At 41.9% G+C, this 27,885-nt stretch overlaps 1 protein-coding gene across 1 annotated transcript in view; it reads right to left on the bottom strand.

The window, feature by feature from the left end:
* Positions 1-2,460: 2,460 nt before the first annotated feature.
* Positions 2,461-27,885, bottom strand: part of LOC126335665 (uncharacterized) — a 67,184-nt gene continuing 41,759 nt past the window's right edge. The window contains exon 6 of the mRNA XM_049999120.1: positions 2,461-3,125. Within this exon, the coding sequence (XP_049855077.1) occupies positions 2,545-3,125 (581 nt within the window). The 3' untranslated portion in view covers positions 2,461-2,544. The remainder of the gene's footprint in view (positions 3,126-27,885) is intronic.

The following is a 27,885-nucleotide window of genomic DNA, read 5'->3' as shown; positions in this document are numbered from 1 at the left end:
GAAATCGTTGAAACTGTGGACCCCCACAAAAATAAAATTTTAAAAGGTTTTTCAGGGAGGTCATTTCCTGCATAGGCTTATTTCAGTTTTGAAATAAACGCTTTGTTCATCCTTTGTTTCATGCTTTCTTTCATGCTATTAGTTGATTTCCTCTCCTTGGCCATTTTGAAGCTACTTACGTCATGGTGGAAAATTATAATCACATAACTTGTTTTCCACATTCTTGTGAGGAGGTAGCTCCATTTAATGGTATTTATAATAAGCGTCAGATGTAAATTCTAAGTGTAAAGTGAAAAAATGCAACTCTTACGCTGGTGTTTGTTGCTCTGCCAGCGTCAGCCACGCTAAATAAATCCTTTAGTTCAGATTTAAAAATAAATCTGCACATGACATGATCAACGACTAAAATTTAATTTTAGGTTCTGATTCCAAAATCTGTCTCACTACCATCTTGTATGTAATTTCCATTAGGGATGTACTTCCCAGAATCATTCCAAAAAATCTTTCTTACTACTCGTTTTACTTGATCGCCCTGTTTCATATCGTTTCTTAGATTTTCTCGTAAATTTTTAAACCTTGTAATAATCTCTTCGTTGCACCCGTGATCTACAGATCATTCACATTTAAATATAGCTGTTTTTCTGTCCAACATGCCCTGCATTTTGTTATGATTTTTGACCTATAACCACATTTCTGCTGTGTTTGCAGAATCTGAGCTAAATGATCTCAGCTCATCTTCTACATAGACTGTTGATGGTTATCAGCTCCATCAAAAACATTGTCCTAATTTTAGAGTAGAATGTTTTGTCGTTGGTGGTATCTACCCTATAATAGCACCAAGTTCGTTAACCGCAATCTGTGGCCACACATTGGAGAGAGAGTAAGGGCTGTCGGCCTAGTTTTTCGAGGTTGTTGTGTGGCAGTGTGTTCAGTACACTTAGATCACACATGTTTCATTACGAGGACATATAACTTTAACAGCTTCCAGCCCATTTCTATTTAACGACTTTAATCTTACTGAGAGTGAGTTTTTGTCAGAAGGCGTCCTCTTCAAAAGAGACTAACTATCCTGAGAGCAGTGTCACAGGAAGATCCTCATTTACTTACAACAGAACTCATAAACACTATTACATACCTGTTACAAAAATTTGTCATGACTTCTTCGTTAATAAGTGTTCTAAGGTCGAGTGCGTATTGTCAAAACAGTATTACGTAATTCTATATTTGTTGTGCATATGTTCTATGTTTTGACTTAGTTTAATGTCATACTGACTTTCGCGTTGTGATTATTTTGGCCATCTGTTCATGATTCGTAGAAAACAGTGCACTGACGTCGTTCTTTTTCTTTGCTACTTTTAGGATGTTCTAGAGGAGAGGCTCCGTTCGATACAGCCGACCCTAGGGAAAACTCATTTTCATATAATGTTGGGAAAGAAATAAATGTCACCTTTGTTGCTTACAACCTAAATATTATTTCATTTATAGTCCTACGAAACCATCAAAAAGTCTGAAGTTTACCTACAAGAATCATGGCTGCTTACTGCAAACTAAGAACTGATTTTCACCCAAAATGCCTGACATCCAGCGTATCAGACGAAATAAAGAAAATACAGATCCCTATACAACGTTACAAAAATCATGAGACTACATTAAAATTTCATCACAAAGATTTACAGGTTAATCATGTGCAAAGTTTCCTGAGTGTCCCTGATTCTGAATTAGATAGCCAATAGCTAAAGAAAACCTGCGTGGTTAGCAAGTGCTACTTTTGTGTATATCATTAACTCTACACCTCATCGTCATAATCACGTGTACTTTAGGTTGCAGTAACATTAACTTCATAGCATCTTCAGGCATCCTTAATGACATCAGGAGCGATCCCCTACAGTATTATCAGCCTACAACACCAAAAGGAGAATATAAAAATAACTTACACGTGATAATGACTGTATGGTGCGCCGGCCGCTGCAGCCGAGTGGTTCAAGGCGCTTCAGTCCGAAACCGCGCTGCTGCTACGGTCGCAGGTTCGAATCCTCTCTCGGGCATGGATGTTTGTGATGTCAAAAAATGGCTCTGAGCACTATGGGACTTAACATCTGGGGTTATCAGTCATCTAGAACTACTTAAACCTAACTAACTTAAGGACATCACACACATCCATTCCGAGGCAGGATTCCAACCTGCGACCATAGGAGTAGCGTGGTTCCTGACTGAAGCGCCTAGAACCGCTCGGCCATCGATGCCGGCAAGTGTGATGTCCTTAGGTTAGTTAGGTTTACGTAATTGTAAGTGTAGGGGACTGATGACCTCAGGTGTTAAGTCCCATAGTGCTTAGAGCCATTTGACTGTGTGGTGTGCAATGAAAAACTTTTATAGAAAGTGTTTCATTAGCAACAACCGCTTTAAAGTCTTCATGACAAATTCAGGACTAATAGTTTCATTGAAAGACAAAGACGTGAATATTATTTGAAAGAGTTTATTTCTATGTGCAGGACACGTCCTGGTAGCGTGTACATTTGAAGATGTTGGGTTCAGCCTTAGGTTTCAGTGGCCATATTTTCCGTAGCCCCCGAGTCCTCCAAAGCCACCGCCGTAGCCTCCGCCGAAGCCGCCGCCGTAGCCTCCACCGAATTTGCCTCCGAGGCCTCCTCCAAGACCACCGCCCAGGCCTCCTCCGAGACCACCGCCGAGACCTCCTCCGAGACCGCCGTGGCCGGCGCTGACGACGTAGGGCACTGGACGCTTAACGACGTAGGGCTGAGGTACTGGGACGGACACTGGGGTGGGGACCTTGACGGGGACGGGCACAGGGTTGTCCACAGGGACAGGGTACGGCTGCGGTACGTGGACGGGAACAGGCCGCTCCACGGGTACTGTCACTGGAACCCTCACTGGAACTGGGACGGTATTCTCCACAGGCACTGGGACAGGGACGGGGACTCTGTTGACAGTCACCTGAGGGGCTCCACCTCCGATGGCACCACCAAAACCACCTGAGATGCCGCCTCCCAGACCGCCTCCTAATCCTCCTCCGTAACCACCTCCATAGCCGCCTCCGTAGCCGCCTCCATAACCGCCTCCGTAGATGCCACCATAGCTACCACCATAGCCGCCACTTAGTCCACCTCCGTAGCCTCCCAGAGAGCCGGTGAGTCCTCGCTTCTCCTTCACCTGCTTCTCCTCAGCCAGGGCTGCCAGGGCCAGACCGCACAAGTACACGCACACCTGTTGACAAACACGTTCAAGAAGTTTGAGATGATCCATCATTGAAGTGGAGGTAGGACTGTGGCCAGTCATAAACTTCTAGAAATAAGAAATGCCAAAAGAAGTACTTTTTAAAAAATGCATTTGTTTTGCGACCAGTTTTGACATCACTTCAGTTTCCTATTCAGTCCCCTATGTAAACTTCAACCCTCGGTGCATTACGGTAGGTACCATGTATATTTATTGGTCTCATGCCCTAATGCGCTGAAGGTTGGATATCAGAGTAGGGGTCTGGAGATGACACTAACATAGCGTCGAAGCTGGTCGCGTAATTAATGTATTTTATTTTTAAAAAATATGGCTTTTGGTATTTCTTTATTCTACACATTATGGAAAAGACCTTTTGCTTTTTAACGAAGAGGAACATATTTTCCAACAAGTATTCGGCTGTGCTACTTGGTGTTCCAAATGATACATGAATACGGACTACAAACTGTCATGTATGTTAATTTTCAGTGCTGTTGATTGCAACATTTCCGTACGACCGCAGGAATCGCCGTCCTGTATACATACTCTTCAGGGAACTTTACCCATTCAGCAAGCAGTAAAGAGAATAACATCCTTTAATTTCGTGATTTCGCGGTCGCGTTCTCGCTTCCCGAGCCTGGGGTGACGGGTTCGATTCCCAGCGGGATCAGGGATTTTCACCTGTCTCGAGATGACTGGGTGTTATTCTGTCATAATCATCATCATCATCATCATCATCATCATTCATCCCCATTACCGTCGGAGGAAGGCAATGGAAAACCACCTCCACTAGGACCTTGCTTAGTATGGCGGTGCGGGTCTCTCGCATCGTTCCCCTACACTCTGTCAAGGAGTATGGGACTTCATCATCATCCATTTCTTGTCCATCATTGTGAGGCAGGTTCTATAATTTTAAAACTTATTACATTTTAATACTGGTTAACCCACCAGTAGCACTTTCATTTTTCTTGTAGTTTCCACGACCGGTTTCGACTCACAGTACCATTTGCAGTGGCTGTATGTCTGTCTACATCTATATCTACATGGATACTCTGCAAATCACATTTAGGTGCCTGACAGAGGGTTCATCGAACCACCTTGACAAGTCTTTATTATTCCAATCTCGTATAGCGCACGGAAGGAACGAACACCTATACCTTTCTGTACGAGCTCTGATTTCCCTTATTTTATCGTGGTGTCCGTTTCTCCCTATGTAGGTCGGTGTCAACAAAATATTTTCGCATTCGAAGGAAAAAGTTGGTGATTGGAATTTCGTGAGACGATTCTGTTGTAACGAAAAACGCCTTTTTTTTTAATGATTTCTAGCCCAAATCCTGTATCATTTCTGTGACACTCCCTCCAATATTTCGCGATAATATAAAACGTACTACCTCTCTTTGAACTTTTTCAATGTACTCCGTCGTTACAGTACACAAACAGAACGGTCTTGGGAGTAAAATAAACATGAAAGTGAATTTGCAGAATTTATTCGATTGCAAAAGAATATCCTTTATTAGGATATCCTTACAGGATTATACTTCTTGGAAATTCTTATCCTCTGTAGTGTACTTAGCTCAACCAGTTTCAGTAAAACAACGTAACATTTTGCAGACATTGCAAACAGTCTTCTTCTGTCGCCTGTGCTTTCCAGAACTTATAGTACGAATGAAGATTCCTGTGGTGGCATCAAGAACGTTGTGTTTTTTTCACTCAAGTGGGTGTTGAGTATGAAGGCACGTTCAAAATACGGATACCAAGAAATATTGCCCTTGCAAACACACTGAAATATTGAGCAATAGTAATGAAGATAGTAATCTAAGACGTTTTCTGATGTATTATGACGGCTTTGAATGTCAACACTCCCACTTCAAAAAACTGTTTGGTTTACAATGAGCAGAATTGTTTTTATATCATTCAGTGCTACTGTAACTTATTGTAAAGGGACACACATTATACAATGTATAAGGCTGCAACGTAATCCTTTTATCAGATGTTTAAGTTAGACTTTAGTTACAGAAAGTATGCAACTGAATCTGATAATAAAGTACGGAGTAATGAAGTGAATTGTTCTGCTTCTGTTCGTCTTAAAATTTATGGCGGTGAACGACTGAAACTTTTGGAAAGCACTGCACGTAATACCCTTAAATAGGCACAACATTTTAAACAGTGGTAATGGATCACTAAATACAATTATTGTTCCTACTAATTGTCAGTGCTGCAGCCCCTCTTTCTTCATATTTTGAGAACAGACGAAGAGGATGTGCATGCGTCGTGGGGGAGGGAAGGAAACAGTTAAGAGACCTAGTGGTAACTGGGAGCAAGGAGAGAGTTTCTTAGACTCATGAAAATTCTCGGTGCAATGTGTCTGAAAAGTAATGCCTCTAACTAGGAAGAAGAGCCAGATCACTATATGTTTCCAAATAAATTTATATACGTATGAATGATAGGCAAAACCATAAAAGAAAAGTATTTCACAGGAAATACAATAAAATAACCTGTTAGGTATACTGCAAAAAATTTACCATAATATCCAGACCATCTGAAATGTAACGTAACTATTGCTTCTGTTCTCTTAAAAACGAGAACAAATGGAAACAAATTGATAATTTGCCGATAGGGGACAACGTAATTCTACGAATTTTAAGAAGACTACGATTTTCAGATTGCATGTTCTGTCAAAGCCTTATTTTACGCCATATTTCGATTTAACAAATATGCGCCTGTCGTCTACTGCCAAATTTCACGTTTTCCTATGTTTATATAAAATGGTGTGTACCGGCACTTCGTTATTAATTTACAACTGTAGCAAGACGAACACATAAGATCCACTTAAAAAGACAGGGAAGGAAAACCCTGTGAGCAGAAATTTTTTAAACAGTTTTTATGGCCTTATAAGTTTGGGGCTTACAACACTTATCATTCAGTCTTCCGAATCGAAGACATCAAGCAAAATGTTCTTATAATTCACACATTTACTTCGGAACAGTTATGACTAGTACAGCCTACTTTGCTTCTGTTCTTTCCCGGTGATCTTTCAAATGACAAAGGAATGTCAGATTGAGAAGTACGATGGTTAGAAAAGTTTTGTAGAACTCAACATCACATTCTGTTTATAAAAGTATGGCGAAGTTGGAACCTCTGCTGCATTTAGTTCCAAAAATTAGCAGATTTATAGTGGCATTGAAATGTATTATCATTTCTCAAGGATGTTACAGTTATAGCAACGAGCCTATAGTGCTATAGGGAAACTACTCACCAGGATCCTCATTGCTGCTTGTGTGTCCTGCTGCGAGCGAGCAATGACTGATGCTGCTTCTAGGCTATGGAGACCTTTTATACCGCTGCTCAGCGCTACCCCTCCTCCACTGCTGTGCAATTACCACGCCCGGTTCTCCCTTGTCTGCATAGGACTGTAACCGATTCGGTCTGTGAGCAGACTTTGCCACCTTGATGCAGCACTGAAAGTCGTTCTTGAAAATGGGGACTAATTAAGAGGTTCGTGGCGAATCTGGTGGTCTGTGCATCTCTCCCTAAACTCTGCATGTCACTGATTTTAAGGATGCTTACTTATTCATAACACTTCCTTTCTTTTAGTGACAACATGTTGAAGTTTGGCCAACAATATATGCAACGCAAAAGATACTGGGTGCGTGTGCATGTGTGCACTTCCGTGTGCCACGGAATGCCCGAGAGGAGAACTGTGTTGCTGCGAGATTAATATTAATGCAGCTACAAATGAAACACGTTGACAGTCATAAATGAGATACTTCAGCTGCATTTGGCAAAGGACAGTTAGTGAGACTTCTCATATTTCGAAAATTAAATTAAATTTCAACTGTTTCTACATTGTCTCTCGTATATGGACAAATCTGAACTCATTATTTACGAGGTATTGAGCATTTATCGTCAGACATATAACACTACATATTTGATGATGTTCTCAATTTTCATATGGTAAAAAAAAAAAAAAATAAAAATAAAGTGCGTAAGGGGAAATACTTAGTACCAAGTTGGTAATTTAATAGATTAAGATATATTAGATTAATAATTGTGCAACAGATCATGAATACGACACTTCCTAATGATTTGGAACGTGTCTGTTTAACAAAAGGTTTCTTTAACCTCATTAATGTAATAGATTAAGTTAGATTAGATTAATACTTGTTCCGTAGGTTATGAATACGTCACTTCCTAATGATTTGAAACGTGTCTGTTTAACAAAAGGTTTCTTTACGTGTCATAATTCTACCTTTTATCTTTTTTTCCTTTGCTTTTATTAAAAGTTGTGAGGTTACTAATTTATATCTAAAACTTCATCTATTGAGTAGAAGGAGTTGTCGTTTCGAAATTCTTTGAATTTACTTTTAAATGTTGGTTGGCTATCTGCGAGACTCTTGATGCAATCTGGCAAGTGACCAAAGGGTTCTGTATCAGCATAATTCACCCCCTTCTCTGCCAAAGTTAGATTTAATTCAAAGTAGTGAAGATTAGAACTTTTCTTACTGTTGTAGCTATGCGCTTGCTCTAGCTTTTGAACTGGCATATATTTTAATAACCAATTTCGTAAGTGAATGAATAATTTTCGAAGCTATTGTGAATACCTTTAGTTCCTTAAATGAAAATCTGCAATATTATCATCTCTGAGCTCCAGCTGTTATTCTGATTACACGCTTTTGTGCAACGAATACTTTATTCCTTGATGATGAATTGCCCCAAAATATCATGCAACACGCAAACAGTGGATGAAAATAGGCACAGTAAGTCAATTTGTTTATATCTTTATCGGCAAAATTCACAATAACCCTAATAGAATAAGTAGCTTGACTCGAACATTTCAGAAGTCCATCAATATTTTTCTTCCAATTCATCTTTCATCAGTGCACACACCCAAAAATTTGGAATATTCTGTATTGGCCACAGACTTGTTTTAAATCTCTATATTTATAAATGGTGCTGTGTCATTTATTGTACAGAAATGTATACCCAGTGTTTTATCAAAACTTAATGGGAGTCCATTTGCAGAGAACCACTTGACAGTTTTCTGAAAGATATTATTTACAATTTTCTCAGCTAATTATTGTTGGATGTGATTATTATACTTGTATCATCAGCAAAAAGAACTAGCTTCACATCTTCGTGAACTTAGAATTGCCAGTCATTAATATACATTAAGAACAATGAAAAACCTAAGGATGAGTCTTGTGGTACCCCATTCTTGATACCTTCCCATTTTGAGGAATTTTCTGATTCGTGGGCATTATGCCAACCGTTTATTTCAACTTTCTGTACTCTTCTAGTTAAATATGAATTAAGCTATTTGTGCGCAGCCCCCCTTATTCCACAATACTTAAGCTTACCTAGAAGAATTCCAAAATTTACACAAACAAAAGCCTTTGAGAGCTCACGGAAAATCCCAAATGGTGATGTTCGGTTATTCAGAGCATTTTATATTCGAACAATTGAAAGCAGATATACCATTTTCTGTTGAAAAGCCTTTCTGAAAACCAATTTGGCACTTTGTTAGTATTTTATTTTTGCAAATAAGTGAAGCTGCTCTTGAGTACATAACTTTTCCAAGAATTTTGGATAAATCTGTCAGAAGTGAGACTGAGTGGCACTTGCTGGCGTCAGACTTATCCCTCTTTTTACGCAGTAGTTTAACGCCAGCATATTTCAATCTGTGAGGACAACTGCCTTGTCTCAATGAGCTATCACATATTTGTCTGAGATTCCTACTTATCTTTTGGAACAAGCTTATAGTGCTATGTTGGAGATGCCACAAATTCCTTGCGAGCGTTTACTTTTCAGTGGGTTTATTCTTTTCCCAAATTCAGAAAGAGAGATGTGTAGAACTTCAGTTTCATCAGATTGCATCGGTATTGCCTTTTCTGTATATATCTTTGCCTTTTTTAATGAACATCTGGATACTATCTTCTCCGCAATATTTAAGAAAATCATTACAAAAAAATTTTCAAGCTCTGATTTTTTGTTAATACACTTTCCATTCATTTTTATGGTAATAGCTTTTCCTGTACTCTTGGTAGCCTTATTTCCCTTTTGACAATATTCCAAACTGTTTCAATTTTGTTATCAGAGTTGCAAATCTCAGACATTATACACACACTTCTGGACTTTTTAATAACTTTCCTTAATGTATTACAGTGGTCTTTATAATATTTGACTGTTTCTTGGTCATTACTCTTTGTTGGTATTAGATACCTTTCCCTTCTCCAGTTTGAAGGTATTTTTATCGCTTTTGTAAGTCATGGTTTTTACATGGCTTCATAAAATTATATTTCACTATTTTCTTTGGGAAACTGTTTTCAAAAAGACTCACGATTAAGTTACATTTTAAATTAGCAGCATGTTCCCAGTACACCTCACCTCATTGTAGCTGCTGCAAGCTTTCCCTAAAATTTACAATAGTTAAATCGTTCTCTCAACGCACAATTTTGGAGGATTATTTTGCATTAATTTATGGAGCTATGTCATACTAGTATATTTCAACTAGCTCTGCGTCATGTTTAGAAAGACCATTCTCAACAGGATAAATATTTTTTTGATTAAATTTATCTTGGTCTATGAAAATATTACCTATCGGTGTGCCACTTTCATGCACTATTCTAGTAGGAAAATCAATAACTGATGTCAAATTGAAAGAACTGAGTAATATTTCAAGATCATTCTTCCCATCGAAATCTTTCAGGAAATCTACGCTCATATCCCCACAAATAATAAATCGCTTCCCTCTGTCTGACAGATAGCACGGCAATAAATCCTATTTTTTTCAGGAATAGATGAATATTTCCGAATATAAAGAACCAAACTTATATAACTTGAAGGGGGATACCAGATGGTGCTATGGTTCGCCCACTAGATGGCGCTGCCATAGGTCCAACGGATATCAACTGCGTTTAAAAAAATTAGGAAACCCCATATTAATTACATATTCGTGTAGTACGTAGAGAAATATGAATGTTTTAGTTGGACCACTTTTTTCGCTTTTTGATAGATGGCGCTGTAATAGTCACAAACGTATAAGTACGTGGTATCACGTAATATTCCGCCAGTGTGGTCGGAATTTGCTTCGTGATACATTACCTGTGTTAAAATGGACCGTTTACCAAATGCGGAAAAGGTCGATATCGTGTTGATGTATGGCTATTGTGATCAAAATGCCCAACGGGCGTGTGCTACGTATGCTGCTCGGTATCCTGGAGGACATCATCCAAGTGTCTGGACCGTTACGTTATTTAAGGAAACAGGAAATGTTCAGCAACATGTGAAACGGCAACCATGGCCTGCAACAAATGATGATGCTCAAGTAGGTGTTTTAGCTGCTGTCGCGGCTAATCCGCACATCAGTAGCAGACATAATGCGGGAGGATCGAGAATCTCAAAAACGTCGGTGTTCGAATGGTACATCAACATCTATTGCACCCGTACCACATTTATTTGCACCAGAAATTGCATGACGACGACTTTGAACGTCGTGTACAGTTCTGCCACTGGGCACAAGAGAAATTTCGGGACGCGAGAGATTTTTTGCACGCGTTCCATTTAGCGACGAAGCGTCCTTCACCAACAGCGGTAACGTAAACCGGCATAATATGCACTATTGGGCAACGGAAAATCCACGATGGCTACGACAAGTGGAACATCAGCGACCTTGGCGGGTTAATGTATGGTGTGTCATTATGGGGGGAAGGATAACAGGGCCCCATTTTATCGATAGCAATCGAAATAGTGCAACGTAAGCTGATTTCTTATGTCATGCTCTATCGATGTTACTACAAGATGTTTTACTGCATGACAGAATGGCGATGTACTTCCAACATGATGGATGTCCGGCACATAGTTCCGTGTGATTGAAGCGCTATTGAATAGCATATTTCTTGACAGGTGAACTGGTCGTCGAAACACCATACCATCGCCCGCACGTTCACCCGATGTGACGTCCCCGCATTTCTTTCTGTGGGGAAAGTTGACCCTGATTTCCTTCTGTGGGGAAAGTTGAAGGATATTTGCTTTCGTGATCCGCCGACGACGCCTGACAACGTATTTCAGTGCATTGTCAATGCATGTGCGAACATTACGGAAGCCGAACTAATCGCTGTTGAGAGGAATGTCGTTACACGTATTGCGAAATGCAGTGAGGTTGAGGGACAGCGTTTTGAGAATTTATGGCATTAATGTGGTATTTACAGGTAATCACACTGTAACAGAATGCGTTCTCAGAAGTGATAAGTTCACAAAGGCACATGTATCACACTGGAACAACGAAAATTAAATTTTCAAACGTACCTATGTTCTGTATTTTAATTTAAAAAACCGACCTGTTACCAACTGTTGGTCTAAAATTGTGAGCTATATTTTTGTGACTATTACAGCGCCATCTATCACAAAGCGAAAAGAGTGGTCCAACTGAAACACTCATATTTCTCTACGTACTACACGAATATGTAATAAAAAATGTGGGTTCCTATTTTTAAAGAAACGCAGTTGATATCAGTTTGACCTATGGCAGCGCCATCTAGCGGGCCAACCATAGCGCCATCTGGTTTTCTCCTTCAAGCGAGACGAGTTTCGTTCTTTGTACTTTTCTCGTTTGACGCTTATTGCGTGAGATATTTGGACCGGTCACGATCAGTGAACCACCCTGTATATGTTGCCCTAAATCAAGTATTTCAGTTTTTAAATTATACACACTACGATAACTTTTAACATAACTGATGAACCAAAACATTAAGACCACTGCCCACAGCGACGTTGGATGCCTCCTGTTGGCTTTCCGGGCACATTACGCGGTAGCAAACGTATGTAAGCGGGGCAGACACGGATGGATCACCCTAACGAAGACACGGGCTGCAGATGGGGAAATCCATTGAAATAAGCGACTTGGATAAAGGGTGCATAAAGGGTGCCTGTGATCCAGTATCTCGAAAACGGCGAAACTGGTCGAATGTTAATCGTTACTAGTAGTAGAGGGGTTTTGGGCGCACAACAGCAAGGTCTTCAGCGCCCGTTCAGTAACATAGACGGATGTCAAGAAAAATCCCATAACAGGAATATAAAATGGAACAGAAAACATGGGTAACAATCGAAAAACATGTGCTCACCCACACCAAAGCGTGAGATGAAGCAGAGCGTCAGCAGTAAAACATGGACAATACAGGAAGAAAATGATAGAGCAAGCTAAAACAATGTAGCAGATGGAAGTGGTTTCCTGACCGCAAGGAAAAAAGGGGAGGAGTCAGCCACTCTGCAATACACTAAAACCTCCAGCATAAAAGTGTAGGCCAGAGTCCAGACACATCACAAAACTTAAAAATCCTAGACACACACGTCTCATCATTAGCTAAAACAGAAGGCAGATCCCCATCAACTTGTGCTTCTGCCCGCGAATCACGGTATAAAATGCAGTCTGTTAAAATGTGCCGGACAGAGTTGTGCACACCACAAGCATCACAAAACGGAGGATCCTCCCGCCGTAATGAAAAGCTATGTGTGAGAGGACAGTGCCGATCCGAAGACATGTGAGGGCCACCTCCTCCCGCCTGAGCAACCGGCAGGAGGAACGCCACGGCCGAGTGGTTGACTTTATCAACCGCACATTATTGGACGTCACCGCCAGCCATTCGTCTTCCCACAATTCCATGCACTTCCTGTGGAGTGCAGCGATGCCTGACTGCAAGGGAATAGGACACTGGACCACATCCTGCTCTCTGCAGGGCTCCTTGGCAGCCCGATCGGACTGTTCATTGCCCCATATGCCGACATGACAAGGCACCCAGCAGAAGGATACTTCTGTACCCCGCCGTTGGAGCAAGTACAGTTGGTGATGTAACAGGTGGACCATCTCCTCAGTCGGGTATAGGTCCTGCAGTGATTGAAAGGCACTGCTGCGAGCATCTGTAGAAAGAGAAACCACCAATAGGTACTAAGTGGTTGAACGTCCACGACTCTTCGCAGAAAGTCGGCTTCCGAAGGCTTTTCTGATCTGCAAATTATGATATGTAGTGATCCGTGGCATTCCTGCCGAAAGAGTACAGTGCTGATACACCCAGAAGTGTTTCGTAGCACACCATTCATTTACATTGGTGAACATGGAGCTCTGCAGCAGACCACCGCTACGTGTTCTCATGTTGACTCAATGACATCGTCAGTTACGACTAGAGCGGGCAAGCAACCATCGGGATTCGACTATCGATGAATAGAAAAGTGTCGGTGCTTCGTGTGAATCACATTTTTGCTACATTAAGTCGATGTGAACCGTGGTACTACACAACTCTTTAGAAAATCTCAATTACAATCTCACCATAGTTATTTAACGGAAATAGGAAGCCCGGAATCACTGGTGATGGACAAGCTTGTGATTGTTTTACAACTTTAATTTGACTCAAAACAGACTTTATTATAAACTTCAAATCGCACAATTTGCCCTCTTACTGATGCAGTATATAAATTTAAACTTTGATTTAATTACATAAACACAAAGTCGGCCAGAGTGGTCGTGCGGTTCTAGGCGCTTAAGTCTGGAACCGAGCGACCGCTACCGTCGCAGGTTCGAATCGTGCCTCGGGCATGGATGTGTGTGATGTCCTTAGGTTAGGTAGGTTTAAGTATTTCTAAATTCTAGGGGACTGATTAACTCAGGCCCATAGTGCTCAGAGCCATTTGATCGGCACCATAAATCTGGCGCGCACCAAAAGACAAGGGCGGCGAGAACTGCGAGGCCCATGCACCACGGTTACGGACGAGGGCTTGTTTTCAATTGAAGTTGGCTCGTCGAACACCGACCGGAGACTCACTCATTACACATTCGCCCGGAAAACCCGCCAGGGAGCAATCGAAGACAGCAGGACAGCCGAATATCGATATCGCCGATGCAAATCGAACACCCTAGCGCCACCCGCCACGGCTCACGATGGTCGTCTCCACAAAGGCCTTCACCGAGGTGAACAGCGGCTCGAAATGTCCAGTGCCATGACCTCAGGCTGTTGGAAGCAGTATTATGCTACGGGAGACATTCTCCTGCGTATGCAAGGGATCTTTGGTAACAATTGGAGACAAACTGACAGCTGTCCCGAAGCCAGAACCGTACTGCAGCGGTTTGTGTAGCATTATAGTGAACTCACGTTGATGTCTCGGAGACCAAATTCGCCTGATGTAAATGCTATGAGACCCATCCTCCACAAATCTACCAACGAATTGACGGGTCCATGATATGCAGAAGTAGTTAAGTATTTTGTTCCAAAGACGGAAAAGCATTCTATTAGGCAGATGGTCATAATGTTTTGTCTCATCAGTGTATAGCAACTCCTCCTTTCCACTTACATGTGCTGAAGGCTTATACCCACTTACATTTACCTTTTCCATATCAGTGACCATATGATGTTCAGACAGGCGTAGCAAATATGCTGTATTCTCTGTTTCTAAATCTTCCAGACAAGCAATAAGTTCATCTACTATATTTTTTAATCCCTTGATATTCTGGTGTAACATACTAACATTATTTTTCACTATACTTTTGTAAGATTCTTGTGACAGTTTAATATACACTCCTGAAAATTGAAATAAGAACACCGTGAATTCATTGTCCCAGGAAGGGGAAACTTTATTGACACATTCCTGGGGTCAGATACATCACATGATCACACTGACAGAACCACAGGCACATAGACACAGGCAACAGAACATGCACAATGTCGGCACTAGTACAGTGTATATCCACCTTTCGCAGCAATGCAGGCTGCTATTCCCCATGGAGACGATCGTAGAGATGCTAGATGTAGTCCTGCGGAACGGCTTGCCATGCCATTTCCACCTGGCGCCTCAGTAGGACCAGCGTTCGAGCTGGACGTGCAGACCGCGTGAGAGGACGTTTCATCCATTCCCAAACATGCTCAATGGGGGACAGATCCGGAGATCTTGCTGGCCAGGGTAGTTGACTTACACCTTCTAGAGCACGTTGGGTGGCACGGGATACATGCGGACGTGCATTGTCCTGTTGGAACAGCAAGTTCCCTTGCCGGTCTAGGAATGGTAGAACGATGGGTTCGATCACGGTCTGGATGTACCGTGCACTATTCAGTGTCCCCTCGACGATCACCAGAGGTGTACGGCCAGTGTAGGAGATCGCTCCCCCACACCATGATGCCGGGTGTTGGCCCTGTGTGCCTCGGTCGTATGCAGTCCTGATTGTGGCGCTCACCTGCACGGTGCCAAACACGCATACGACCATCATTGGCACCAAGGCAGAAGCGACTCTCATCGCTGAAGACGACACGTCTCCATTCGTCCCTCCAATCACGCCTGTCGCGACACCAATGGAGGCGGGCTGCACGATGTTGGGGCGTGAGCGGAAGACGGCCTAACGGTGTGCGGGACCGTAGCCCAGCTTCATGGAGACGGTTCCGAATGGTCCTCGCCGATACCCCAGGAGCAACAGTGTCCCTAATTTGCTGGGAAGTGGCACTGCGTAGGATCCTACGGTGTTGGCGTGCATCCCTGCGTCGCTGCGGTCCGGTCCCAGGTTGACGGGCACGTGCACCTTCCGCCGACCACTGGCGACAACATCGATGTACTGTGGAGACCTCACGCCCCACGTGTTGAGCAATTCGGCGGTACGTCCACCCGGCCTCCCGCATGCCCACTATACGCCCTCTCTCTAAGTCCGTCAACTGCACATACGGTTCACGTCCACGCTGTCACGGCATGCTACCAGTGTTAAAGACTGCGGTGGAGCTCCGTATGCCACGTCAAACTGGCTGACACTGACGGCGGCGGTGCACAAATGCTGCGCAGCTAGCACCATTCGACGGCCAACACCGTGGTTCCTGGTGAGTCCGCTGTGCCGTGCGTGTGAACATTGCTTGTACAGCCCTCTCGCAGTGTCCGGAGCAAGTATGGTGGGTCTGACACACCGGTGTCAATGTGTTCTTTTTTCCATTTCCAGGAGTGTATTTAGTTACTGCGTTTCCGAGTTTCTATTTATGCTTGATTCCTTTAAATGTTGTATAAGTGGACACTGAGCTTAACCTAAAGAAGAGGTACTGTCATGAGTTTTAGTGCCACCCTTCACTTATGGATTTTGCTAACAGCTACTCAATAAGTCACTCTCAGTACTGTACCCCTGATCGGTATCACTTTTTTTCCCTCTCCACCCACTATCACAACATCATCCATCCTTGTAAAACCCTTTCACAAGGATCCTACACCCTCTATGACTAAGACATGCGCTGAGCTCGAATGTTTCTAATGTTGGACACTTTGTTTTCCAAGTCACAGAGTCTATCATCCTTCATCTTTTACTTGTTATTAGACAAAGTCGTAGGAAACCCGTTTATCAATTTACAACTTCATTCAAAAGTTCTTTAACTTTCGAAAATGCACTACTAACGGAAAAACGTAAGCAGAGAGGTAAAATGTGACTCAGGTGCCTGAAATGGCACCAAGGACGAGTGCAAAATGATGCGAAAAGATAGCGCTCGTCACCAACAGGTCAGCGACACCGCATGACAGTCGTGTGTAAAATGTCAGCGTTACAGCTGCGAGGTACACCTATACGTTACAGAATCGCATCTTCCCTAGCTTGACTGATAAACACCTGGTGGAATGTAGCACTTCCAAGCAAGATGGCGCTCCTCCCCATACTGCTACATGTAAGACATGCTGGACACGTCGTTCACTGAGATTCGCGTGCTGAGCCGCCACTTCCGTCATGTTTGGCCTCCGAGGTTCGCTCATCTCAATCCATGTTGTGGAGTTGTCTGCAGTCGGAAATCTACCGCGACCGTCCAACCTGATTAGAAATGCTAAAAGACAACTTCCGACGGCAGTTCCTCACCAATATACTGTACTGTGCTGTTCAAAACATTCTCCGTAGACTACAGGTACTGTTGAGAAATCATGGCCGACATAGTGAGCAATTGTTATAAGAAACATCCTCTTCGTTAAACATCAATTGTTATACTAATTATTGCTTTCGTATGACATTGGGCACCATCAGTTCGTTATTTTGTGCATTCTGTTTTGGTTTCAATAAAACCTCATGTTATATCATGAATGTCTGTCAATTGTTACCTCTCCACTTACATTATTCCTCGAAGTACTGAATTTTCAAATGTTAACGGACTTTTGGGTCATCCTGTACAATTCGCTGTTTGTCGTCCGGCATAGAAACCTCACTTCTTTTACATGACGAAGACTTAGTTGTGTCACAGAGTGTTTTGGTGACATGGACCTCCAGTCATATATTTCGTTAAAGGGGCTGTACCCGCCGCAGTGCTGAAACGTGAGATGTTATTGCCGAATCCGGAAAAGAAAATGTACAGAATGTCTGAAATTTATCTCGAAGAATGTTAAAAATATACTCGAGTAAAGATCCGAAACGAAGAGAAAGAAAATAAATAAGGAAAGAAGAGCATGCGAAGAGTCAATTGAAGAAGAGACTGCTTAATGGAGTACCCACAAAGACAGCCAGAAACGATTAACTTGACTGTGTAAGAAGCTTTATAGGGACGGTGCGGAATACATTGGGGCAGATACGAACTACAAAATACTGAATGTAAAATTTTTTAGAAGATATAGATCGTCAGCTCGTCCCTGAACGTGGATTTTGATTTTTGATCTCGACCTTAAAAAAGACTACCTACTCTGACTACTTGTTCATAAAAGACAAGCGTAACTTATAAACTGCGTCCGCAGGTCCCGAAGGGTGAGCCGAGCGCACTGACTTCGCGTCCAGAGTAGTGCATCTGGTTATCGATGACCGTCCGTGAGGTTTTGTCTTCCGATCAGAGACGCTGGTCTGAGGATATTTGGCAGGAAGATTACTTAAGCGCGAGTGGCGTGTCGGTTGCCCACGAGTCCTTCAAGTTTGATTCAGCGATGTTGCGAGGGTACTCCTCGAGTCGGCCGGTCATGCGGCTGTTTGCATTGTGAGTGAGAGAGCGAACGGGCCGAGCAGTGAGGGACGTGGTGTCCGCAGTTTGAGGGGCCAATCTGCATTGATGTTCTCAAACGGCGGTGACCGTTCGTCGGTTTGGTGGGTTCGGTGGCTAAATGGCTGTTGAAAGCATTAGTGTGTCCCACAGCCTGGGTACAGTAGAAATACGAATACACTCACACTGTTATATACTATTCTGTGACCGAATTGCGCTACTGACGCGTATAAATTACAAAATAGCCGGTTGAATTAAGTGATTTAATATTAGTAATTTGCTTGCGTTGTACTGCTCAAGTTTCTTTCGCCCGTTAAGAAATGTCTAAACTTCAGCTGGCTGTAATTTTTTACCCTGTTCATATTTAAGTAACTATCATTTTCTATGGTTATTGTTTACCGTACTTTAGATATTTTGGGCTTTAAAGGGAGTTCCTTTTACTCAACTGTTATGTGAAGATTAGCTGCGGGTATGGTTGCTGAATTGCTTACAATTCCAGTACGATTAATTGGGATGACCCTGTTGCATCCCGTTAGCCGAGAAGGTGTTTGTGAAGTAAATGTAGACTTATTAAGTGCGTGTGGAGTACGAGTAACCTTCAACTGCTGTTGACACAGAATCATTTCATAAAGTTAAGGGCTTTGTTTGCATTGGTATAATAGTTACTTCTTACATGGAATGTCTGGAAGTCATTCATTTTGTTGGTTTGTTACGTTGGTCCGGGAGGGAGCAATCATCCTTTGGCTCAATTCACAGACGGCTAAATTTAGAGATTAAAATCAAATGGATTAATGGTGTTTAATGCCAAGAGATAACTCTAATACTTATAATTAACTAGTAAATTATAGATTGCAGCCATCAGACGTTCTTTTTAAATTTTATTTTGCAGATCTAGATTTCGGCTAGAAGCTAGCCATTCTCAATGTACTATTATTTTTGCTCAGTGCATGTAATGTCTGTTGGTCGGGCTTCGTCCACAGTTCATTGAATATTCAGAGAACTGTGGATGAAGACTGAGAATGCACAATAAAATTTTAAAAAGGACGACTGATCGCTGCAATCTATAATTTACAAGTCAATATAAAAGTCGCTGAGTGTAAGAGCTTTCTGAATGGAAGGTAAGCTGAATTATAAGTGCTTTAATTGCAAATGTTGTGTGTGTGTGTGTGTGTGTGTGTGTGTGTGTGTGTGTGTGTGTGTGTATGTGTGCGTGGGGAGGGGTTTACGCATGTTTGTTGCTGTTACTAAACATCCTAATTAAGCGCTGTGACAGGTTTATGTTACAGGTGTCATAAGTTATTCTAAGCAGTAGGGTCAAGAGGTCGACTGTTGTAAAAGGCCAGCAACTGCACTGATAGACCCACCATTTGTAAAATTAATACCAATATTGTGGCGCATTCCGCCCCCTCCCTCCCCCGCACACACAAACACACACACACACACACACACACACACACACACATGCACACACAATTAAAGTACTACCGTTTATCCCTTCGTTGCCAATGTATTCGCAAGGATTACAGCCATTTGTATCTGTTGTTTAATTGATTCTCTTGAGTGAATTCTCGAGACAGCCATTTGTTAAATTGGGATTTGTAATAATTTGTTTTAAAGCTAAAAATTCGTACTTGAAAATTCTTCGAATTATTTGTACACACAATTAAAGTACTACTGTTCATCCCTTCGTTGCCAATGGATTCGCAAGGATTACAGCCATTTGTATCTGTTGTTTAATTGATTCTCTTGAGTGATTACTCGAGACAGCCATTTGTTAAATTGTGAGTTGTAATAATTTGTTTTAAAGCTAAAAATTCGTACTTGAAAATTCTCCGAATTATTTGTACACATTGTACCGAGTTGTAAAGTTAATACCTTTTTGTAATGGTAGCTATAAGAGATTGTTTAAAGTTCTCTGAGCTGACCATCTATATTCAAGTGTTTAAAGTTTTGAAGAGACTAACAGTAAATCTGTTTTTAAGGTATGTTTGTACAGTGGCTTGGCAGTTTTCTACTTCCCTCCCGCTTCTAACATTTCAATCGGTTCCGACCGATCACCGTGGCAGCCTCCGCCAGTGTCTTCATTTGGTGCGGTGTGGAGGGGTTTGAAACCAGCACATCACTCTGTCGGCCGTTGCCTGTTTCCATGACCTGGAGCCTCTACTGCTACGTCAAGCAGCTACTCAGTTATCACCATGAAGCCGAGTGCATGCGCTTCCAGTCCTCCCGCCAACGATATTTTTTTTTCTTGGTCATCAGTCTTCTGACTGGTTTGTTGCTGCCCACCACGAATTGCTCTCCTGTGCCAACCTCTTCATCTCAAGAGTAGCATTTGCAACCTACGTCCTCAATTAATTGCTGGATGTATTCCAGTCTCTGTCTTCCACAGATTTTGCCTCTACAGCTCCCACTAGTACCAGGGAAGTCATTCCCTCGAGTTTGTTTCATAATTTTTAATGTAAGTGAGACACTCTATTAGAGCGTTATACTGTTGCCGTATCCTAGCGACTGGTCCATCCTTGGGTTATTGCACAATTGTGTACATTATCTTAAACGGCTTCCCTCTCCTAGCCTCATTCTTACTTTCCCGCGCCATTTGCCTGCTGTCAAAGATAAAATACCTCTCCGTAAATGAAACTTGCTTATAAAATTATTTAATGTTGACTGACGTAAATAACAAGCTGTATCTTCAATAAAGCGTGCAACCAAACGGAACAATTCGACAATTGCTTTTTCTTTCTATATTCCTCATCATTTCACAGAGTAGACTTTTAAAACCGTTCCGTCGTCACAGATTCCTTCCATGTCTTCTTAGGTGTTTCCAACTTTCTTCTTGCATATCGGTTATCGTCAGAAACTAATTTGATAAGTCGTCGTTCATCCTTTGTGTGTGTTCGTACCAGCTGTTCAGTACTAAAACCTACGACTGATATCGGTGAAACTTATGGCGTAAATCTAACCGAACATTAGAAAGACTGCCTAAGGGGGAAGGAAGCGGTGTATTGACCTCAATGAAAGTGAAACTGTAATATACCGAGATAGATATTGTAGGTCAATTTTTGCTTGTTTGGACGAAACTCAGTATCAAGGCCGAGCTAGACGTAAATTCGAATCGTCCTATCATCCACCAGACCCATCTCCAGAAGCAGCTCATAACCTATGAGAAAACGTTAGCCGGCTAGAAAGTAAGTTCCCCGTTCATACTGTCATCGTTGGAGGAGACTTTAATCATTACACAATCTGTTGGCTAGCCGGCTGTTGTGGCCCAGCGGTTCTATTCGCTTCAGTCCCGAACCGCGCTGCTGCTACGGTCGCAGGTTCGAATCCAGCCTCGGGCATGGATGTGTGTGATGTCCTTAGTTTAGTTAGGTTTAAGTAGTTCTAAGTCTAGGGGACTGATGACCTCAGATGTTAAGTCCAATGGTGCTTAGAGCCATTTGAACCATTTTTTGTGTTAATTACTTCTTTCCGCTAGAAGGAGCGCAGCCATTGATGATAGCGATTTGTATCGCGTTTTTATCTGTTTTCCTTACAAAAATCTCAAAGGATTGCTTGGTGAGAATTAGTCAACATGGTGGACAATACGAAAGTAAAGTTTAATAAGCATTTCAAATACTTATCCTATTTTCTCTAACAATAGAAAGTCTCTATCAATTGTCTGCCGCCATCTTAACAATTATCTCAGTGACAAATTCAAATTGCGCAACTCTGCAGACGTAAATGCCGAAGGTAATAAAAATGTGTAAAAATAAATTTGCACCGGTGGTCCCGAACTCATTTTAATGAAAGTAATTCGGAGAGATTGGTTCTTTAAAAACAGTGTTCATAGCACGATCCTTATAACAAACTTTTCTAGCTGATGTATGGGGCACGAGTTGCGTGACATACGTCAGTGTCGTGCGCGGCTGATATTCGGTGCTTTTAATGATCATTTTGCTAAAGATAACTGTTTCCATCATAATCAATAGTTGTAAGGAATCTCTTGTATGAACTGTGATTTAGTGACACCTACACAACTTACAAACAACACTTTAACACGACGATAACTTGGAGTTCTTTACCAACTTGTTTGAGTCCAAGTGGAGCTCCTGGTTTGTTCAAAGTTCTTACTTCCAAGTAGCAAAGTATATATCATAACTCCGATTACGGTGTCGTTTTTCTTGCATGGGGCCTTCGTCAGTATCATAAGTCTGTATGTTTCTATCTTTGTGTATCGTAACAATATGTTTTTTTCCGATATGGGGTTGTTAGCCCTATGAGCAACCTCCAGCCTGGAGGGAATGGATTTGTATCGGGGTTATTCCCTTAGGGAGACTGGCCTTACCACGCTTCTACAGCCCTCCCTGCCCTATGTTGTAAAAAAATTGAAATTGACAAGGAAAGGGATGGGCTAAGGATAGGATAGGAGACAAGTTATCGATAGGACCTTGTTGGACACACTTCGTCTGGCTCTTCCCCTTTGGCGTAGCCGCCATGGGTGACCTTGCTGGTAGCTACGATACTGCCGGCATAGCCCTCCGGATCCAGAGCACGGAAACCTTTTCGCCCTCACGGACAGTGCTACGTTAAGGTGGTGTCCACTGCGGAGGGAAATACTAGTAAAACCTGAATTTTAATAACGTAGTTTGTAATGTTTCACCTGATGATGATAAGACGACAAAAATTAAAATAGGTAAACCTACAAATATTCTAGGAGTAACAAGTAAATAACTCAGTGGCACAACTACATCTAGTCTCTGCAAGTCACCTTACAATGTCTAGCGGATGAAAGTCTAAATACCAGTCTCGTTTGTCACCTTCCCTGAGTACGACTGTCAATAAGCCTCCATATGACCTAGACTTCCCGCGATTTTCTCGTCATGTTCGCTTCAAAATGGTTCAAATGGCTCTAAGCACTATGGGACTTAACATCTGAAGTCATCAGTCCCCTAGACGTAGAACTCCGGAAACCTAACTAACCTAAGGACATCCATGCCCGAGGCTGGATTCGAACCAGCGGCCGTAGCAGCAGCGCGGTTCCGGACTGAAGCTCCTAGAAGCGCTCGGCCGCAACATCTGGCCATGTTCGCTTAGCTGGACGCGTATAGGACAAAGTGGCATGTAGACTGATTTTTCTTGGATCGTACACTCTCGGAAACTGAAGAGCTAAACTTTCCGTGATCCTAAACGCCAAGCTTGTAGTGTGTACCACAGGGTTTTATGAACCTCTCCAAAAGTTTTTGTGGTTGTTAAACGAACCCGCTAAGAAAGGCACTGACCTCCTGTAAAGATTCTCGTTCTCTCCGTTAATCCTACCTGCTGGCGTTTAAAATTTTAAAACACAATATTAGTACCTATTGTACCTAAGGATTCAGTACCAATATGAATGCTGGGGAGATAATGATGCAGCAAGACGTCAACCTGTAGAGTGGTACCCTGTGGGTATACATACTCTCCCAGTAAGGGGGAATAAAGCTGTCCCACTGAACGGAGATTGCTTTAGTCGACATAATCGTCCCTTAACGTTCAGCAGTTATTTAGGTAATTACGTTAATTCTCATTTATTGTTTCGTCTCTGCTGAACATTTTTAGTTGCATTATATGTTTGGATCACTCTGGATAGAGTGTTCTGATATGTGGCTCTGAGTAGACAAAACGGGTTGCCGATACAACTACTTCGATCTGAAGATGATCCAGAGTGAGCGAAACGTGTATTGCAACTAAAAATGAGCATCTGAGACGGAGCACAAATGAGAATTATAGGAATGGAGATTATATTGAAAATAAAGGTTATGTAGCCAAAAGAGTACGGATTAATATGATATACGGGAATCCTGAAAACAACCAACCAGCTTTCAGTAAAAAAAATGTGTTGCATTACTTGTTTTTTAACAGTGAGCTTGTGGCGTTCACCGTTAAGGCCTCCCTCTCGGTCTTATTTGGCCGCAACACGGCATGGATGTTGGGCAGGACACCTCCCTGTGCGATCGTGGCGCCCGACAGCAGCTTTTTGAGCTCGTCGTCGTTGCGGATTGCGAGCTGCAAGTGGTGTGAGATGGTGCGCGTCTTCTTGTTGCCGCAGGCCGCGTTTCTGATCAGTTCGAGTACCTCGGCTCTCAGGTACTCTATGACGCCGGCGTGGTAGACTAGTGCCCACGCGCCGACGCGCTGGGACTAGTTTCTCTTGCGCACTCTTGTTAGATGGCATCCTTTTCAAGAATGGCTTCTCACCTAATACGTTTCCTGCTTCATTTTGCAACCTAACCATATTTCATCGCTGAAGAGAACGGCCTGTCATTGACATGGAATCCTCTGTATATGTTCACTTGTCAAACACAAGTACGACGGTTGTTCGGAAAGTAAGGAATGGGAACCACAGTGAAAATCAAAACTGTTTTCTTTGCACATTTAGCTACACCTTCTAGGTACTTCTCCACATAGTCACCCTCCGACTTAGACATATTTCGGAGTATTATACTACATTTCCAACACCATCGTCATAGAAGGTAGTCGCCTGTGCTTTCCGATAATTCTCTATGCTGGGTCATAGCGCGTAGCCTGCGCCCAAATGTTGTCTTCGTATCCAGCGTTTCATATGAACATAGATGATACTCACGCCGAGCCAATTAGGGCTGTGTTGTGGGTGATCGAACACTTCCCATAGAAAAAGCTGCAGGCGCGTCTTCACTGCCCCTCCAGAGTGCGGCTGAGAAATGCCACGAAGAAGGAAGTGCGTGGCAGTTGTGCTAGGTCGGCTGCATTCATTAAGGCTGAGCCCCTCAGCAGACCCTCCTACTTGGTGGGAGACATTTTTGTTCTAGGCACCTTTTCTCGCTCGCAGTGCGCTTATAACTGAAAACAGCGTCTTGATGCGACCGACGGGCATACTAGAGACACTGCCCAAAACATCTGCGAAAGGCCTCGTTGGATTTTCACAGTGGTTTCCATTTCGCGACCGTTGGTTCCTCACTTTCCGAATAGCCCTCGTATTTCCTCCTGCAGCAATGTGTTCAATTAGTTTTCACGTTGGGCTTATGGCGTTTTACTTTTAATCTTCAGCCGGTGCACATTTTATAAAGATTAATTTATACGCCTAGCTGTATCACTCCTTAGTAAGACAGGTTATGGAACAGCTGTGACAATTTTTGTTACTTTGCAAATACTTTTCTCTGTATAATGTCTGGTGTATAATTCCAAATAATGGGCATTTCATCTCACGAGATTATGGTTTACTACTAGGATCGTTGTCGATGAAACTTTTAATTACATTCTGTCCCAGTTATGTCGGCACATAATACGAATGCATGTCATTGCATGACTGAGTTAATGATATTTTTCATTGCATATTCACATCTCTCTCTGAAGATTGTTGTAGAAAGCAACCGAAACTAATTGTCATGCTCTAACTGTAGAACGAAAACTGCAATACCAACTTTGAAAGATTATTATATTAAAACATTTTTATTTAATAAATATGTACTCCATTTGCTTGTCACCTTTCGTATTTACTTTTATGACTTTCATATATACTTTGTTATTTTTCTGAATCTTTCTTTCTGCAATATGTCTGTCCCTCACTGCTGCTGCAGAAAGGAGGGACAGTAATTGGGATGGAGTCGCATTTCCAATATTGTGAGCGCATAACAGCCGATACGCAACACAGCTCTGCTCCGCTGTACGCATGTGATATCACACTTATAGGGTGCTGTAGGCTAGCTGGTTTAATTAAAATTTCACGCATTCAGTCATCATTGTTTTATTTTGAACTTCCAAAAGAAGCCGTGTCCTACAACAAATAGAAATGTAAATGAGTCCAGGTACAATTGAAATAATTGTCATTAACCGCAAAATATAGCCACAAAATATTTTCATGCAACAAAATTGTTTTTATATAGAAAATGATATGGAAACTCAGAAATAAAATCATTTCGCTATAGATAGTAACCTGCATAATAATGCAAAGAAGATCTACAGCACCTAACTTTCTAGGGAACGTAATAATCACAATAGATATAAAATGTTTTAAGGCAAATTCTCGTTCCATTAATCACTACGTAAAACGTCTTCACATTCACAGCACTGAATAATGGCACAAATGATAATGGCACAAATCTACTGAAACACGTTTGGATATTAAAAAGAACAGCCGTCGGCATAGCAGGCACACCTGAATTCTCTGACGTTATTTATCAGATTGGGAACACGGGACATTGTGAAGTAGTTTCTCTTGCGCTTAAGATTTCAATAACAGTGATAAGATAGGAGAAGGAAAAAATCAGGGGAAGAATTAAATTTTCATCTTGGATTAACTGATTATCCAACATTTGTTCTATTTACTTTTATTCCATCTGTTTATTTGAATACTGCTGTCGAGCAAATCGCTAGATCCCATGATTTGCTATACATGTCGATGTAATTCATGAACGGATCAGCGAGATTGTATGTGTACTGTATCTTAACCGTCGTCACGCCGATTTGCGTAACTACTAATTATCTCGTATACAATTGCTAGTTCGGTATCTGTGTCATTCTCTTCACATAACGTAAATTTTGTCTCACCTAGGTCAATGTTTATCATATATTACTGCTGCTCGCTTGTATGTCAACACAACTAATCACTGTGTTAGCTCACGCGATAATGAAGGAATTGGTACCGGTTTGGAATTGTAAAACAATAATGGAACGGTACAAGACAATGTTATCTGTGGTTGGAGTATATACACAGGAGCGACCTCTCTAGGGTTAAACTATATCAGATGATCCTAGTTTCATTGGGTACTAATTTATAGTTGAGGCGGGAGATCCGAAAAAAAAATTAGCTGAAATTGTATAAGGTTGCAACCGAAATCACAGACTGGCTCTCTTGGATGTCGAACATATGATTGCAAATTGTTGCGACTGTCCACGAACAATAGAAAACAACATGTACAGTGGATACCTTTGTTTGAGTCCAAGAAGCTGCCAATCCGCTAATGGGCTGCCATTGAGGGTCGGTCGTCTGGCAAACATACCTGGATGTCATTCAATTAAGATGGCTGTCTCGGTTGTCTTCCCTCTGCCCTCAACCCCAAGTGCCATCCTACTCTCAAACACACAGTTTCTGCTATGTGATGACTCAAGTGGATTGCAGCATTTTTTTACTAGTCGTCTGCTATTGTGATAACGACCTGTTTAACTTCTATTATTATATATTTCGTAAGATATTGTCCTTTTTGTGATTTTTCAATACTTTATCAGACCTGCACTGGGCAGAATACCTTGGAGAGCAGATTCAAACTTGTCTTCGTTCCTGATGACTTTGACATCAACATTAGCAACTGCGAATGTAAATATATTTCCTTTCATATTTTCACATTTCTTATAGGTCATCGTTCTGTCGATTTGTTGCAGTACTACATTTTTATCCCAGTACCAATTAATTTTTTTCTGTTGAACCGTAGATTACAAGTGAAGAATATTCGAAGAGGTATAAAATTAGGAAGTTTGTAAAATAAGATGTGGTTAAGTCGAATGCTCAGAGGTTGTTGAGATTTTCAAAGGGACTACTAGGCAACAATTGATTAGAACAGGTTAAAAGATAAGGTAGAAGAATGGGTAGCTTTAAGAGATGAAATGATGAAGGCCGCAGAGGATCAAATAGGTAAAACGGCAAGACGTAGTAGAACTAGATAACACAGGAGATATTGAATTTAATCGACGGAAGGAGGAAATGTAAAAATACAGCAAATGT

The sequence above is a fragment of the Schistocerca gregaria genome, chromosome 2, assembly GCF_023897955.1.
Source record: "Schistocerca gregaria isolate iqSchGreg1 chromosome 2, iqSchGreg1.2, whole genome shotgun sequence".
NCBI classification, from domain to species: Eukaryota; Metazoa; Arthropoda; class Insecta; order Orthoptera; family Acrididae; genus Schistocerca; species Schistocerca gregaria.
The sequence above is the reverse complement of the archived record's forward strand: the minus strand, read 5'-3'. Positions and strand labels throughout refer to the sequence as shown.